This window comes from Rhinopithecus roxellana, chromosome 3 (genome assembly GCF_007565055.1).
Source record: "Rhinopithecus roxellana isolate Shanxi Qingling chromosome 3, ASM756505v1, whole genome shotgun sequence".
Taxonomy (NCBI): Eukaryota; Metazoa; Chordata; class Mammalia; order Primates; family Cercopithecidae; genus Rhinopithecus; species Rhinopithecus roxellana.
In genome coordinates this window covers 25,628,637-25,643,005 of record NC_044551.1, presented here as the reverse complement: position 1 = coordinate 25,643,005, position 14,369 = coordinate 25,628,637, and the positions used below count along the sequence as shown (strand labels likewise).

The 14,369-nt window shown below is 34.2% G+C and overlaps 1 protein-coding gene across 5 annotated transcripts in view; it reads left to right on the top strand.

Annotated features, from left to right (window-relative positions):
- FER (FER tyrosine kinase) overlaps window positions 1-14,369 on the top strand; it is a 452,583-nt gene that overhangs the window by 289,581 nt on the left and 148,633 nt on the right. For 4 of the 5 annotated variants that reach the window (XM_030927487.1, XM_030927488.1, XM_030927486.1 and 1 more), the window contains 3 exons: window positions 3,115-3,171; window positions 10,349-10,464; window positions 13,844-13,938. In XM_030927487.1, the coding sequence (XP_030783347.1) occupies window positions 3,115-3,171; window positions 10,349-10,464; window positions 13,844-13,938 (268 nt within the window). Of the gene's footprint in view, window positions 1-3,114; window positions 3,172-10,348; window positions 10,465-13,843; window positions 13,939-14,369 lie in introns of those variants that run through there. The other variant, XR_004056369.1, reaches the window with a different exon arrangement.

The following is a 14,369-nucleotide window of genomic DNA, read 5'->3' as shown; positions in this document are numbered from 1 at the left end:
ACTTAGTTTGCCAATCCCTAATTTAATTCAATCCCTGATGGACATGTTTAGAAGGTAGGCTTACTTCTTTTCATTTCCAGGTTACTTTTTCTACCACAGTGTGGTATGTTTGGGGTCTGTTAAAAGCCTGGGGTGTTTTGCCAGAGCCTTTTCTCCTTGCGGGCTGTGAACTCTCCCTCTGTATTTTTTAAACTATTGGCTACTGCTTTCACAATGACCATGTGCATTCAAGGGTAAAAGTAGCCTATAAATCCTTGACATGACTTCTTTTCTTAACCTAGCTTTAGTCTCTCAATCCTTCACTATTTTAGTAGCTCTCCAGCGCCTTTAAATGGATGTTTAGGGGTTTTCTTTGTTTAGTTGTTTTTTCTTTTTGTGTTTTTGTTTCTACATTTCATCCTGTTTTTTCAGTGGTTTGCACTACAAGGATTGGGCTGAACTGCCTAGGTTATCATTGTCTAAGGTGGAAAAGCTGTCCAAGAATCAATTTGCAACTTTAAAATAACTTTCCTGACTGCCAGATGGCACTCTTTGAAGAATAACGTTTGCTTCTGTATATAGGGTATGGGGTGGAGAATTAAACCCCAGAACTGCTACTCAAATGGAAAGTACAGCTCTTTTATTTTTTATTTAAAAATGAACTTTATGGATGTGTAATTTATATAAAATAAAATTTTCCACAGGTTTTAAATATATAGTTCAATGAAATACCAATAAATTGAACTTTTTTTTTTTTTTTTTTTTTTTTTTTTTTTTGGACAGAGTCTTGCTCTGTCACCAGGCTGGACTGCAGTGGCGCAGTCTTAGCTCACTGCAACCTCCACTTCCCGGGTTCAAGTGATTCTCCTGCCTCAGCCTCCTGAGTAGCTAGGACTACAGGTGTGCTCCACCACACCCAGCTAATTTTTGTATTTTTAGTAGAGATGGGGTTTCACCGTATTAGCCAGGAATTGAACATTTTTATAATGCCCCCACAAAGTTGCTTTTTTCCCTTTTGCAGTCATTCTTTCTCAACTCCTGCCCCAAGCAACCACTTCTCTGATATTATAGATTGTCATTCTCTAGAATTTTATGTAAATGGAATTAGTGTCTATGTATGTAAAGTTTGTCTAGATGTATTAGCTCAGCAAAAATGATTTGCAAGTGCTCTGTTATATGCATCCGTAGTAAGTTCCTTTTTATTGCTGAATAGTAGTCAGTTGCCTGAATGTACCAAAATGTGTTTATCAGTTTTCTTTTTGATGGACATCTGAGTTGTTTCTAGTTTTTGGATATTACAAATAGAGCTGCTTCCAACATTTTTTGATGAATATTTTTGTGGATGTATGTTTTCATTTATCTTTGGTTAATTCCTAGGAGAGCAATTTGAGTCATGGGATGTGTATGTTCAACTTTATGAGAAACTTCCAAATTATTTTCCCAAATGCAAAAATGCTTTTTTTGCATTTGGGAAAATAATGCTTTTGCATTTTCACCAACGATACATAAGGATTACAGTTGCTCCACACCCTCAAAATCTCTTGATATTGTTAATCTTTTTAATTTTAGTGTCTTAATGGGTATGAAGTAATGAAGTACCATCTTACTGTGATTTGTATTTGTATATCACTGGTAACTAACGATGTTAAGTGTCTCTGATGTTCTTACTGGCTGTTTGTTCATCATGTTTTCTGAACTTTTTAAACACAATTTCTTGAACTGGGTCCTTTGTTGTTGAGATAACCAGTTTTGTATATGTTCTTCATACAAATGCTTTATCAGATAGAAATTCAGTATTGCAAAAATGTTCTCCCAGGTTATAGTTTGTCTTTTCATTTTTTAAATGATGCTTTTGAATAAATGTTTTCAATTTTGGTGAGGTCCAGTTTTCATTTCTTTTTTATAGTTAGTGTTTTTTGTGCTTCTCTGAGAAACCTTTGCTTACCCACTTGATCATGAGGTTATCCTCCTAAGTTTTCTTCCAGGATCTTTATAGCATTAACTTTATATTTAGGAGGAAAAACTATGCATGAAAACTATTGCATTTTAAAAATCAGTGTTGTCCCTTTGTTTACCTAACAGAGAGTGTTGGTTGAGTGTTTGCCACATGGTATTTCAGAAGGTAAAGCACTTCAAATAACTGTCCAGGACATTTTAAAGTCATAGTTAGGGTGAATTTTTACTTCAAGATGTCTGATTACTTGTTACAACTCATAGATCATAATTACATTTCAATCTATCTTTGTAATGAGGAGAAAACTACACTCTAACATTAATAAGAAACCTAACTCATAAATAAAATATATCAGCCAGGATACTCTTCCTCCACCTCTTCCTTCCTACTCCCCTCCTTTTTTTGTTCCCTTCCTCTCTTTCTTTCCTTTTCATTCCTCCCCTCCTTTTCTCTTACTTTTTCCTTCCTCCATTAAAAAACATATTTTTTCTTACTTTGTGGTATTGTGCGGTTTTGTAGTTGAGCTTTTTTTACATGATAAAATATCCTCTAGTAATTGGTTCTTGAGATCAGATAATGGGATGCTCTCTTCCAACGATATGTTTGCATCACTGGCCTTATGCACCCTAGTGATGCTGTAATTGGTGTTTGTTGCTTTATTATACCACAGGAAATTACTTGGGAAAGATATGGGACTGTATGAAGTGTCAGAGACAGCTATAACTCATGGCCCATTTATATGTGGAAAAATTAGCTCTTAGTAATATGATTTGAGTAGAAAAATAATTTCTAAGATTAAATGAGAACTGAAAATTTTGCATTGTAAAATCAAACTCCCTCATGGCCTTATGACAGCTTTTTGAAATGACAAATAGTAGCATAACATAAACTTTATGGTTGGTGGAAAGTGCATGCTGTGTTCTAGTTACAGGGATACTATCATTTCAAAGGCTGAGATTTCTGATGGAATTTGGCTGTAATGTAGACTTTAATATCCTATTGTGTAGTATCGTTTCTTAAATCTGTTTTATAGCATCTTGGGGTTATAACTTCTTAGTGTGCTGTTGATTGAATGGTCTGAATGAAATATCCCTTTAGGTCTATTTTCCACTGGCTCAAATGCAACTTCAAGAAGCATACCCTTGCTTGTACTAAACAACAGTTCTTATTCTTTGCTGTAGGACAAGAAATGGATTCTCAGTCATGAAGATGTCACATTGGGAGAATTACTGGGCAAGGTATGTGATCAACTGAACTAAATAACTAGAAGTCTCTATATTGATTCTGAAGACTGCAGATTTTTTCATTTTCTTCAAAGCTTTTCTTATATTGCCGCGAGGCACATTACACATTAACTAGAATGCAATACTGTATCTGTTATCAATATTGTGATGCTCACTGAAATAGATGTGTGAAAGTCTTTGAAAGGTTTAAGGATGATTCTTAACTTTTAAGAATATTATGTGTGTGTTTTCCCCTGGAAGGACTAAAAATCATGATTTTATTTCAGTATACAGTAAAGTCAAAACTAGTGAACTGAGATTTGAAAAGAAACAGTGAGATAATAAAAGTTTAAATAAATACCCAAAAGTCTTGTTTTTGTTTCTGGTTACATGTGATAGTTCAGGAAAAAATGACATACAGCCTCTTGGGATTTCAGGATTGTGTATAGAATTACAGTATGTAACAACACTGGAACACTGGGCATATTTGAATCTAAAAATGTGGACAAGATACTTGTTTCAATATAAATATTAATTTTATAACTAATTCTATTAATCAGAAAAAGCAACTATATATAATAAAAGTTCCTTTTCTTCCAACATAGTTGGAAGTTTCTTTGAACTCACAGGCCATAGTCAAGTATATGTTATTTAACAATAATGGTGGATACTTGAGAATTAACCAAATGGACTATTTGAAAATTTATTAATAATAGTTTATAATTGAGTTTCAGTGAATAAGTACTCACTTTTTTGTCAATGACTTAATTAGCGATGTTTCTATTAATATATAAAAATACAAATTCAGTTTATCTTCATGGTGTGATACAAAAAATAGTATAAAATATATATTTAGGAAAAGCTAATATACATATGAGTGATCGGTACTGAACTTAATTAAGGCTCAACATTTTAGATAAAGAAATGATTATTCATTACTTTTTTAATTCAAATGTAAACTTGATGAATTGACTATTTTCCCCATTTTTAAAAAATTTCTGAGAAAGTAAATGTCTGTTGAAATAATGTAGTTTGCAGGATTCTTATCATTTATTATTTTAAAATACCTTTCCCAAATGGAAGCATCAGATTGTTATTGGAAAGCAGATTTTTATTGGCATATTTAGTAAGTAAATTCTAAAGAACTTCAAGCTAAAAGCAGTGACTCATATGTTATTTCCTCTGGGTTTCTTTCCTCGTCCTTAAGGAAATATTTCTTATTTCCCTTGCTCTAGGTAACCAGTAGCAGTGACTAGAACAAAAAATATTACAAAGATTAATTTCCATGATACAGTTAAATAATAAATTTTAAAACTAAAGCATTTACTGAAATAAAAGCAGAATATGTTGAGAAGGACAGACTTTTTAGTACTATGGAAAAAATATTTTTAGTTAAAGAGAAATATTTCTATTTTTGTGTTAATTTATGCTATAAAGTATTAGGAGGAATTTATCTCCTTAGACTATTTCAAAGAATAATTATTTTCTCAACAACAAGTAATATGTCAGTCTCAATGAATTTATTTTAAATAAAAGACTGAGACTTTGAGGCAATGTGTAGCTTAATTTCATCCAGTATTTTTAAGTACAAGAAAATGGTTGTTTAATATTTTTCACTGCCTATTTTAAATAATCATTTACAGTATACTGCTTAAGAGTGCATGGCTAATTAAGACAATTAGCCGTGGTTCCTGTTGTTAGAGATTTTGGTGTTAAGTTGTAATATAAGATAATGGCAGGAACGCTGAGTTTTTTTTGTATTCAGCGCTGTATTTTTAGTAGACTGTACTTGATATACAGTATCAGGTGCAGCTATAGTCGATAGTTGGTATTCAGTAAATATTCAGTCATCCAGTGTTTTTTGAATGCCTACTATGTACAAGGCACTTTTCTGGGCACATTTTACAGTATCAATGAGGAAGTAGTCAGAAATCCTTTCTCTTATGGAGCTTAATAATCTCACTAGAAGGAGAAGATAAGCAATAAGCATAATAAATAGGTAAATTTTGTAATGTCAGAGGCTGCTAAATCCCGTGAAAAATATAGAGAGATTGGAAGCGTTACTAGTTGTAGTTGCTGTTTTTAGTAGGAAATCCAGATAAACCTTATTATCTTATGTTTACTTTTGAATAAAGACTTGAAGGAGGTGGGAAATTTAGCCACATGCACATCTGAGGGAAGAGGGATCTATGCAGAGTAAACAGCCAATGCAAACTGTGTTTGAAGAACAAGGGAGGCATTTTGGTTGTAACAGTAAGCAAAGGGAATATGATAGGAGAGGAAGTCTGTAAGGTGAGGAGGGTATAAATTACATTGACCTTGTAAGTCATTGTAATTAGTTTGGCTCTGATTATGAATGAAATGGTGAGCTGGTGGGCAATTTTGAGAGGAGGAATGGCATGATCTTTTTAAAAAAGTTATTCTGGGAGTTGTGAAAATAGTCTGACAACTTGGAAAGGTTAGGAGGCAGTTGAACTTACCTGACTAAAAGATGATGCTAGATTAAGATGATAGCAATTGAGGTGGTGTGAAGTAGTGAGTTCTGGATGTATTTTTGAAATTGAACCAATTGAATATCCTGATGCACTCTGTATGTGGGGTATTAGAGAAAGATTTCAGTCCTAAGTGTAAAAGATTTCAGGGAATGAGAAGAGGTGTTCAGTTTTGGATGTATTGAGTTTTTCTATTAGACTTCCAAGTGGGGATGATGGAAACTATTGGGTATCAAGTCTGGAGTTAGAGAAAAGAGGTCTGAGTCAAAAGTACAAATCTGGTAGGTGTTAGTATATAGCTGGTACTTAATACAATTAGATGAATTCAACAATGGAGTGAGTCTAGATGAAGAAGAGAAGAAGATCAAGGATTGAGCCTTGCTCACTGGAACATTAAGAGGTGGAAATAAGAGAAGCAGTCCCCAAAGGAGGTTGAAAAGAGCAGCCAAGTAAGAAGGCAGAAAACCAGGAGATATGATGCCTTGGAAGACAACAGGAGAAAGTGTATACCAAGGAAGAGAGTGATCAGTTGTGTCAGATGATGCTGAAAAGCTAAACGAGATGGGATTTAGCAATGAGAAGATCACTGGTGACTTGCCTGAGCAGTTTCCTTGGGATGCTTTAGGTGAAAGCCAATTTGGAATGGATTTGAGAAGAACAGGAGGAGAGAATTAGAGGTAGCAAAGATGTAATTCCTTAAAGTTTTGCTGCAAAAGAAATTAGAGATGTGGGGTGATAGTTTCAAGAGAATGATTTGTGCTTTGTAATTGTTATTGTTTAACTTGAGAAAAATAATAGCATACTAGTTTGCAGTTGGGAATAATGTGGTGAAAATTCATTTAAGAGAGAGAGAGAGAAATTGCTATAGCATCATCCTTGAGTAGGTAAGAGGGGATGCAGTTTAGTTTGCAATGAAGGATTGACTTTAATAGAAACACAGTAGTTCACTTTTTATAACAGTGAGGAAGATTGGTAGGTGGGTCAGTAGAGCAACAAGTGCCCAAAGTTCTCTTTACATTGCTTTGATTCTTGAAATGAAGTAGGAAGCAAAAGCATCAGCAAAGAATGAGGATGGGAGATTTGAGAAGAGAATAGAAGAGAAGCAGTCATCCAGAAAACGGGGAGTGTAAGTGGTCTAAAAAATTATAATATGATTATTGAGTACGTTAAGGGCCCCCTAAGGGTTTGTGTTCATGAATTTAAAGTTAAATCAGTCAGCATGATTATGGTTTTTCTCCAGCCATATTAGCTTTATAGGTGCAGAGTAGGCAGAGTTTTGGATTTAATCAGACTTGTAGATTTGCCAAGGGAGTTTTACATATTAACAGAAGAGCAAATAAATTGAGAATGTATGGGAAGGCAGTTGTAATTATTGACCATGGAATTTAAGGTGGAATACAGGAGGAGGAGAATATAATAAGAGAATGATGTAAAAGGTGATAGAACCTAAAGACTGTCAGTTCCTATAAAGTCAAAGGAGTTTTGAAGTCTGGATAAGTATTCCAAAAAGAAGAGGAAGTAAGCTAGAAAGATATAAACCAACCAGAAGATGAGACGAATGAGATAGATGTTATAGAGCATTTGCATTATAGGTATGGCACAGTTTAAGATATGACCCTAGAAAATAGATTGGAGTGCAAGATAATTGGAGGAGAGATGATCAAGAAACTGAAAGTTTGAATTGTTGGAAGGACCTTTAAATGTCTATTGAAATTACAAAGTATTAGGACACTGGGTAGACTGACAGTTACCCAAGGGCTCAAATTGTCAATAAACAAAATGTTTTCAAATTCAGTAAATGACAGCTGGAGTGAGGAATAGTGGGTAATACAATTGAGTGACAAATTTTCAAAGCTGAGAGTTTCAGGAATGTGGGAGAGATAATGGTTTAAAACCAGTAATAAGTAGGTAATAGAACACTGTGTTCTATCTGCAGGGCAATGGTAGGATTATATGTGGGGAAAATAAGTCATCACTTAAGTTTAGATGGCAAAAGGAAGTTCATCCACCATTTGGATCTTCTCTAATAAGAGCCATTATTTTGTTAGAACAGGAAGTTAAAGGAAATGATCAAAGAATAGATTGAAAATATAATTTTGAGGATGATGGACCATGAATTCCAGAAGGCACTATGCAAGTTGGGGATAGATGAGAAAGGAGGATCAAACAGAAGATGCTGAATCTGAGGGGGCTGGAGAGGGAGAGATGAAGATTAACCTAGGACCACGGTCATCTTATGTTGACTGATGTAAACACAGTCAAGGGGCATAAGATTTGTCCTCAGGGACTGAAGGGCAGCAGCAGAGATGAAGTCATGCTTCATGACTTTTCGTCTCACCCTTTGCATCTTAGAAAGGTTAACCTGATTCAGGATCTCAATTCTGTCACCTAAGCTGATCTCATATTCAGCCCCCCACCTCCCCTTTAAAGCAAAGGTTTGCATTGAATGATTCAGTGGTACAGAGTGATGAGTGTCCTGGGCTTCCTCCTCACCTCTTTGGATAGAGAAGAGGTGGTCTGGGAAAGCATAGTCGTTTCTCAGTGTCTGAAGATTGTCCACCTGACCACCATTGATAGAGTTGACATTCTCTGGATAATGGTTGCTAAATTAATGTTTAAATTTTTCAAATGCCTTGTACATGCCAGTACCTCTTAAAATATGGCAGAAACCATTAGAAAGACACAAAGGGCAATGGGGAGATGTGTATTCAGGGACAGGAGACATAATTTTGGGAAAATCAAGAAAGTTCATGAACGAGGGGCATAAGAAATGGACTTAAAGATGAGGTATCAGCTTCTGATTGGAGGTGGGAGTTTTCCACAGAGGGAAAAATGTAGAAAAGGCATGACATGTATTTAGGGATCACTATGTATTTGAGTTCAGAACACATATAACAGTTGGGGGTTATAATATGGAGCTATATAGAGGCCAAGAAAGTGATAGTAATTGAAGGATGGATATTGAGCAAAGCAGTAGTATAATCAAAGTTTTCTCTGGAAAGATTAATCTGGCAGTGCTGTTCTAGGTGGGTTGGAGAGGTGAGGGACTGAAGATGAGATCAGCTTAGGTAACAGAATTGAGATCATGAATCAGTGTAACCTTTCTGAGATGCAAGGGATAAGACAAAAAGTATTATGGAGGTAGGGTCTGAATGCTTACAAGGCAAATGATGGTTCTAGTAACTGAAAAAAGTAATATAGCCAGGAAAAATCTTTTGATTAACAGAACAGTAAGTTTTAGACAAGCTGAATTGTAAGTGCTTTAGGTAAGTGGAGGCCCAGCAGTAACCATGTAAATTAATAATATCTTCTCTCAGCTCTACCTCTGATGTAATAAGTAATCTGACAATTGTGGGTAAAAGACAATCTCTTGAGAATAATAGAGATGCGAAGCTCAAATTTTCCTTTTTTAAATTTATCATGAATGTTTACTGTTTATGTTTATTTTTATGAAAACATGATTTACCATTGTTTTGTAAATATTTGAGTTGGCTATTAAATAGTAAAAATTGAATATGACTTGTTAAAAATATTTTAAAGTATTTTAATTTTATTTATTAATAAGCAATAGTTCAAGGTATAAATTTTATGAACTTTAAACATTAAGAGTTACATTCATCTTAGTGCTCTAAAACTCAGTAAGTATAGCAGACTTCTAGTTTAGTTACTTCTTGCTCAACAATAGCATTAAAGTTTCTTATAAAATGTTTGCATATGCCGGGCGCCGTGGCTTATGCCTGTAATCCCAGCAATTTGGGTGGCCGAGGCGGGCAGATCACGAGGTTAAGAGATCGAGACCATCCTGGCCAATATGCCAAAACCCTGTCTCTACTAAAAATACAAAAATTAGCTGGACATAGTGGTGCGCGCCTGTAGTCCCAGCCACTCGGGAGGCTGAGGCAGGAGAATCGCTTGAACCTGGAAGGCGGAGGTTGCAGTGAGCTGAGACTATGCTGCTGCACTCCAGCCTGGTGACAGAGTAAGCCTCTGTCTCAAAAAAAAAAAAAAAGTTTGCATCGTATGATTATAGCTATGTAAAAAATACATATGCCGTGTAAAAAAAACCTAAGAGAATATTCAATAATAGCTGTTGTGCTAGTGTGTTAGCCTTATTTTTCTTCTCTGTAATGTTTTGAATTTAATTTTTAAAAATAGATTTCAAAATTTCTTCTCTTCTAAAATAAATGCACCATAAATCAAGCTTTTTTTTTTTTTTTTTTTTTTTTTTAAGACGGAGTCTCACTGTGTTGCACAGGCTGGAGTGCAGTGGCGCAGTGCAAGCCCTGCCTCCTGGGTTCATGCCATTCTCCTGCCTCAGCCTCCCAAGTAGCTTGGACTACAGGCACCTGCCACCACATTCAGCTAATTTTTTAAATTTTTTTGGTAGAGATGGGGTTTCACTGTGTTAGCAAGGATGGTCTCGATCTCCTGACCTCGTGATCCGCCCGCCTCGGCCTCCCAAAGTGCTGGGATTGCAGGAGTGAGCCACCGTGCCCAGCCAAATCAGGCATTTTATACCATAATATGTCCTAGCCATAGAGTAAAGTTAGAAGTTCTTATATCTGATAGAAATTAGTTAATCTCAGGTGATATTGACATGTAGGTAAGCACCTTCCTCCTCCTTGGTACCTTTGCTTGTATTTGGTAAAGATTTACATGCTGTCATTTACCCCAGACAATGAATATATTTCTATTTTCAGGGAAATTTTGGTGAAGTATATAAGGGCACATTAAAGGATAAAACTTCTGTTGCTGTTAAAACATGTAAAGAAGATCTTCCTCAGGAATTGAAAATAAAATTTTTACAAGAAGCCAAGTGAGTTATTTAAATTAATCAAAATATATATTTATTATGTAAATGATTTATTAAAATGTAAGTTTGAAGGCATCTTAAATTGTGATTTACTGAAATAGTAGGGGTAAGCACTTATACAATGTGGAATCCAAAAGTCTATCGTTTTGTGATAGTCTGCAGATCAATTCAGCAATCATAGTCAAACCAGGTGTTAAAAAGCAGTATTATTCAAGTTCTTAAAATGTTACATTATTTTGCTTTCATCACACATACATATACGTATATGTATATATGCAGTACTGTGCTTATTATGATAAAAAATTATTATGTACATGAACTGTACAGCTTACATATACGTTTAAGTAGATAATTAAATCTTTCCTACCCTCCTTAGATAGTACTGCTTGGTTCTCTTTTCTCAACTGTTAGGTTTCATTTCTGAGAACCTTAGATTTCTTCTTCAAATGTATAGCTTACATATACTTTTAAATATATAATTATATCTGTCCTACCCTCCTTAGATAGTACTGCTTCTCTTTTCTCAGCTGTTAGGTTTCATTTCTGAAAACCTCAGATTTCTTCAGCTTAGTATCTGGCATTTCTTCTAAAGTGTGCATATTTTTTTGTTTCTAATCTTCTAAGATGATTGATTCTCTTTTTTGCTATTATTAGCTAAATAATAGAAAATAATACCTGCTACCTATGTTGCACATACTTAAAACTCTTATGTTAGTGGTAAAATTGAGTATATACAACAAAACACAAAACAAATGCATCTTTCCAGAAGCCACTTTGGAAAGAGTAACCTGGATGGACATGTGGGTGGGAAATGGATGAATTGATGGACAGATGGATGGATGGATAGATGGATGGATGGATGGATGGATGAATGGGGAAGGAAGAGGATACATGGATCCATATGTTTTTGTGTATTAAAAGGAAAGTGCAATGGGAGAATATTGCCATGGCAACAAGAGAACTATTCATAAGTTACATGGCATAGAGCCATGTATATATACTAATATATATACTAATTCATCATCTAAAAATGAATAATGGCAATGGCTAAAGTAGTTGGATGCATTTATGAAATGTTATCTGCAGAGTAAAGAAGTAAACCTTTTTCATGACTTGTTGGCAAGTCAGAAAAGAAATTGTGATGAATTAAAAGGCATGTGAACACAACTGAAATTCACAGCCTTGTTATTTTACAGTTGTTCATAAGTATTAAGGTAAAAGACTGCGCCTCACATGTTTTCAAAAATATTTAAATTTCTTGCTTTCTAACTTTTTTTTATTGCAGAGTTTAATTTCTTCTTTTAAGGTGAAATTATAGTTTTATGTTAAAAACAAAACTTACATTCATGTAAACTTCCAAGTGTCGTCTAGTATACACTAGAAGTATATATTTAGATATTTTATATTATCTGAGTTCATGCTGTATTGTGCAAATTTCTTAAACAGTTTCTAACCTGCGAAATTAAAGTATTAAAGTCAAACATCATTAAACCTTTCTTTTAAATTTCTAGTAGAAGTTGCAAGGCCAAAGTTATTGGCAGAATATTTCCTTTAGAATTCTTCCCAGTCTGTCTTTTCATTTCTATCTTTTTATATTGTCTAAAACATTTTTATAGCTCTTCTTGCTTTAGTTGTACATGTCCAGTACATGCATAAATTTTTTGTCTTTCTCCGAAGTTACCTTTTTCATTCTCTTAGGAAAGGATACAGCAATTTTCAAATATGAGTGAATTTATAACTATGTCGATAAGATAATAAAGAATAAGATTTGATAATAGAAATAATTGGGACAGACAGGCATCTGAGGGAATTTAGTTTATTTTTAGCTCATGTTTGGAGTCCTATAGGTGAGTGCATTATCAAGTAGAAGGGGCTCACTGCCCAGTGTGCTAGAAGCCAATACCGTGACACCAGGTTTTTGAGAAAAGAAAAACTTACTGTTAAACATCAACTGTTAATGATTTCAGAGCAATATTTTTATTAGAAAAGGTTGAGGGGGTAGATTCTGAAATTACTAAGTGATTGGTGGAAGGGGAAATGGGAGGCCTGGAAAGTCCTTGGCCACACACGGTTATCTCTTCATGCAATCTCATGGTTCATATGTGCAAATCCAGGGGGAGTTAGTCTAAACCATGCAGTGGAAATTCAGGCCGTGATGTTAGCAAGCTTTTTCCTGCATAGATGCCAGTTAGCCCTATTTCTTCTAACCAATTTCAGCAGTTCTTTTATAAACAACGGGAGTTTCAGTGATAGAGCAAGTTGTTTCTTTTTTTATGTGCTATCCTGCAAACTCAAGAATTTTTGTTAGTCATTGCTGTGTTGCGATTTTTTTCTTAACTCTTTAGGAACATGGTTTCAAGTCTATCCTACTTTCATAACCCACTGATGAAATTTTGCCCTTATCCAAACAAAGTCAACTTTGCTTCAGCTGAAGTATCTTTTGAAACTCTATTATTCAATTATCCATTTGCCAACTTTCTCAGAACTTTTGTTCCTACCATTTTGAAATTGATCCTGATCAAGAAAGTATTTAACTATTACAAAATCCAATGAAATGTAGCATTTACCAGTATAAAATGATTTCTTATTTTCTGTATTTTAAAATCAAGTATGTGTGTTAAAAATAAATATATGTATGCTGCCCCAGCAGCTCACAATTTTTGGCCCACTAATACTTTTCAGCTATACTTTTGTGGTAGTGGCTAAAACCAGATATTATAATTTGAAGGGAGTTGTACATGTTTTAGATTAACTAGGTCATTTCTATTTAACATGGTTGTTAATCATTTAGAGTAGACAATAATTTTTAAAAGAATATTTAATTAAGGATAATTGACTCATTTGCATCCATATTATGTTGCCAATATGTACCAGTATGGTTGGGCCTCTGTGTCCATGGGTTCTGTATCTGTGGATTTGATGAGCCACAGAACAAAAATATTAGGGGGAAAAAAGTTGATGATTGTATCTGTACTGAACATGTACAGAATTTTTTTCTTATTATTCCGTAAACCATACAGTATAACAACTATTTATATAACATTTATGTTATATTAGGTCTTATAAATAATCTGGAGATGGTTTAGAATACGTAAGAGGCTGCGTGTAGGTTATATGCAAATATTGCACCATTTTGTGTAAGAGACTTGAACATGCATAAATTTCAGTATCCACGGGGGTCCTGGAACCAATCTCCTACAGATACTGAGGGAAGACTTTACTCATTTGTATACATCTAATTTATCATAATTTAGGGTCATACCGAAATTTTAAAAATTGAATTATGATTCAAGAGTATTCTAGTTGTAAACACTATGTATGATCACAAATTAATGCTTTATTATTCAAATGATAACTATTCTTATATTTTCATCTCATCTAGAATTCTCAAGCAATATGATCATCCCAATATTGTCAAACTTATAGGAGTTTGCACACAAAGACAGCCTGTCTACATCATTATGGAACTGGTTTCAGGTAATGTGATCTGATAATTTTGCATGATGACATTTTAATGTCATGTTTTGTTGTTTTTATATGTTCAGTCTCTTTGATTTCTCCTTGTAAAGTTTCCAAGGATTTTGTTTTACATTTCCAGATAACAAAAGAGTCTGTACCTATAGTCAGTATTTTTATAGGCTGTAACACTTTGCTGTTTCCTAGAAAATGTCGACTGCTTTTTTAAAAAGACAAATTTATTATTAGAATATAGTTACATATGGAATTCAGTTATATATAATCTTTATGTGCAAAACACTAGAAAAAGATAGTGTACTTAGACTTTATAACAGTGACAGTACTATCTTATATTTAGTTCATTGTATATCATTTTCCAAGTACATCTCCACACAACCTCTCTTCTAAATGTTTGAATTAATTTTAATAATTTTTTTGTAGAAATGGAGTCT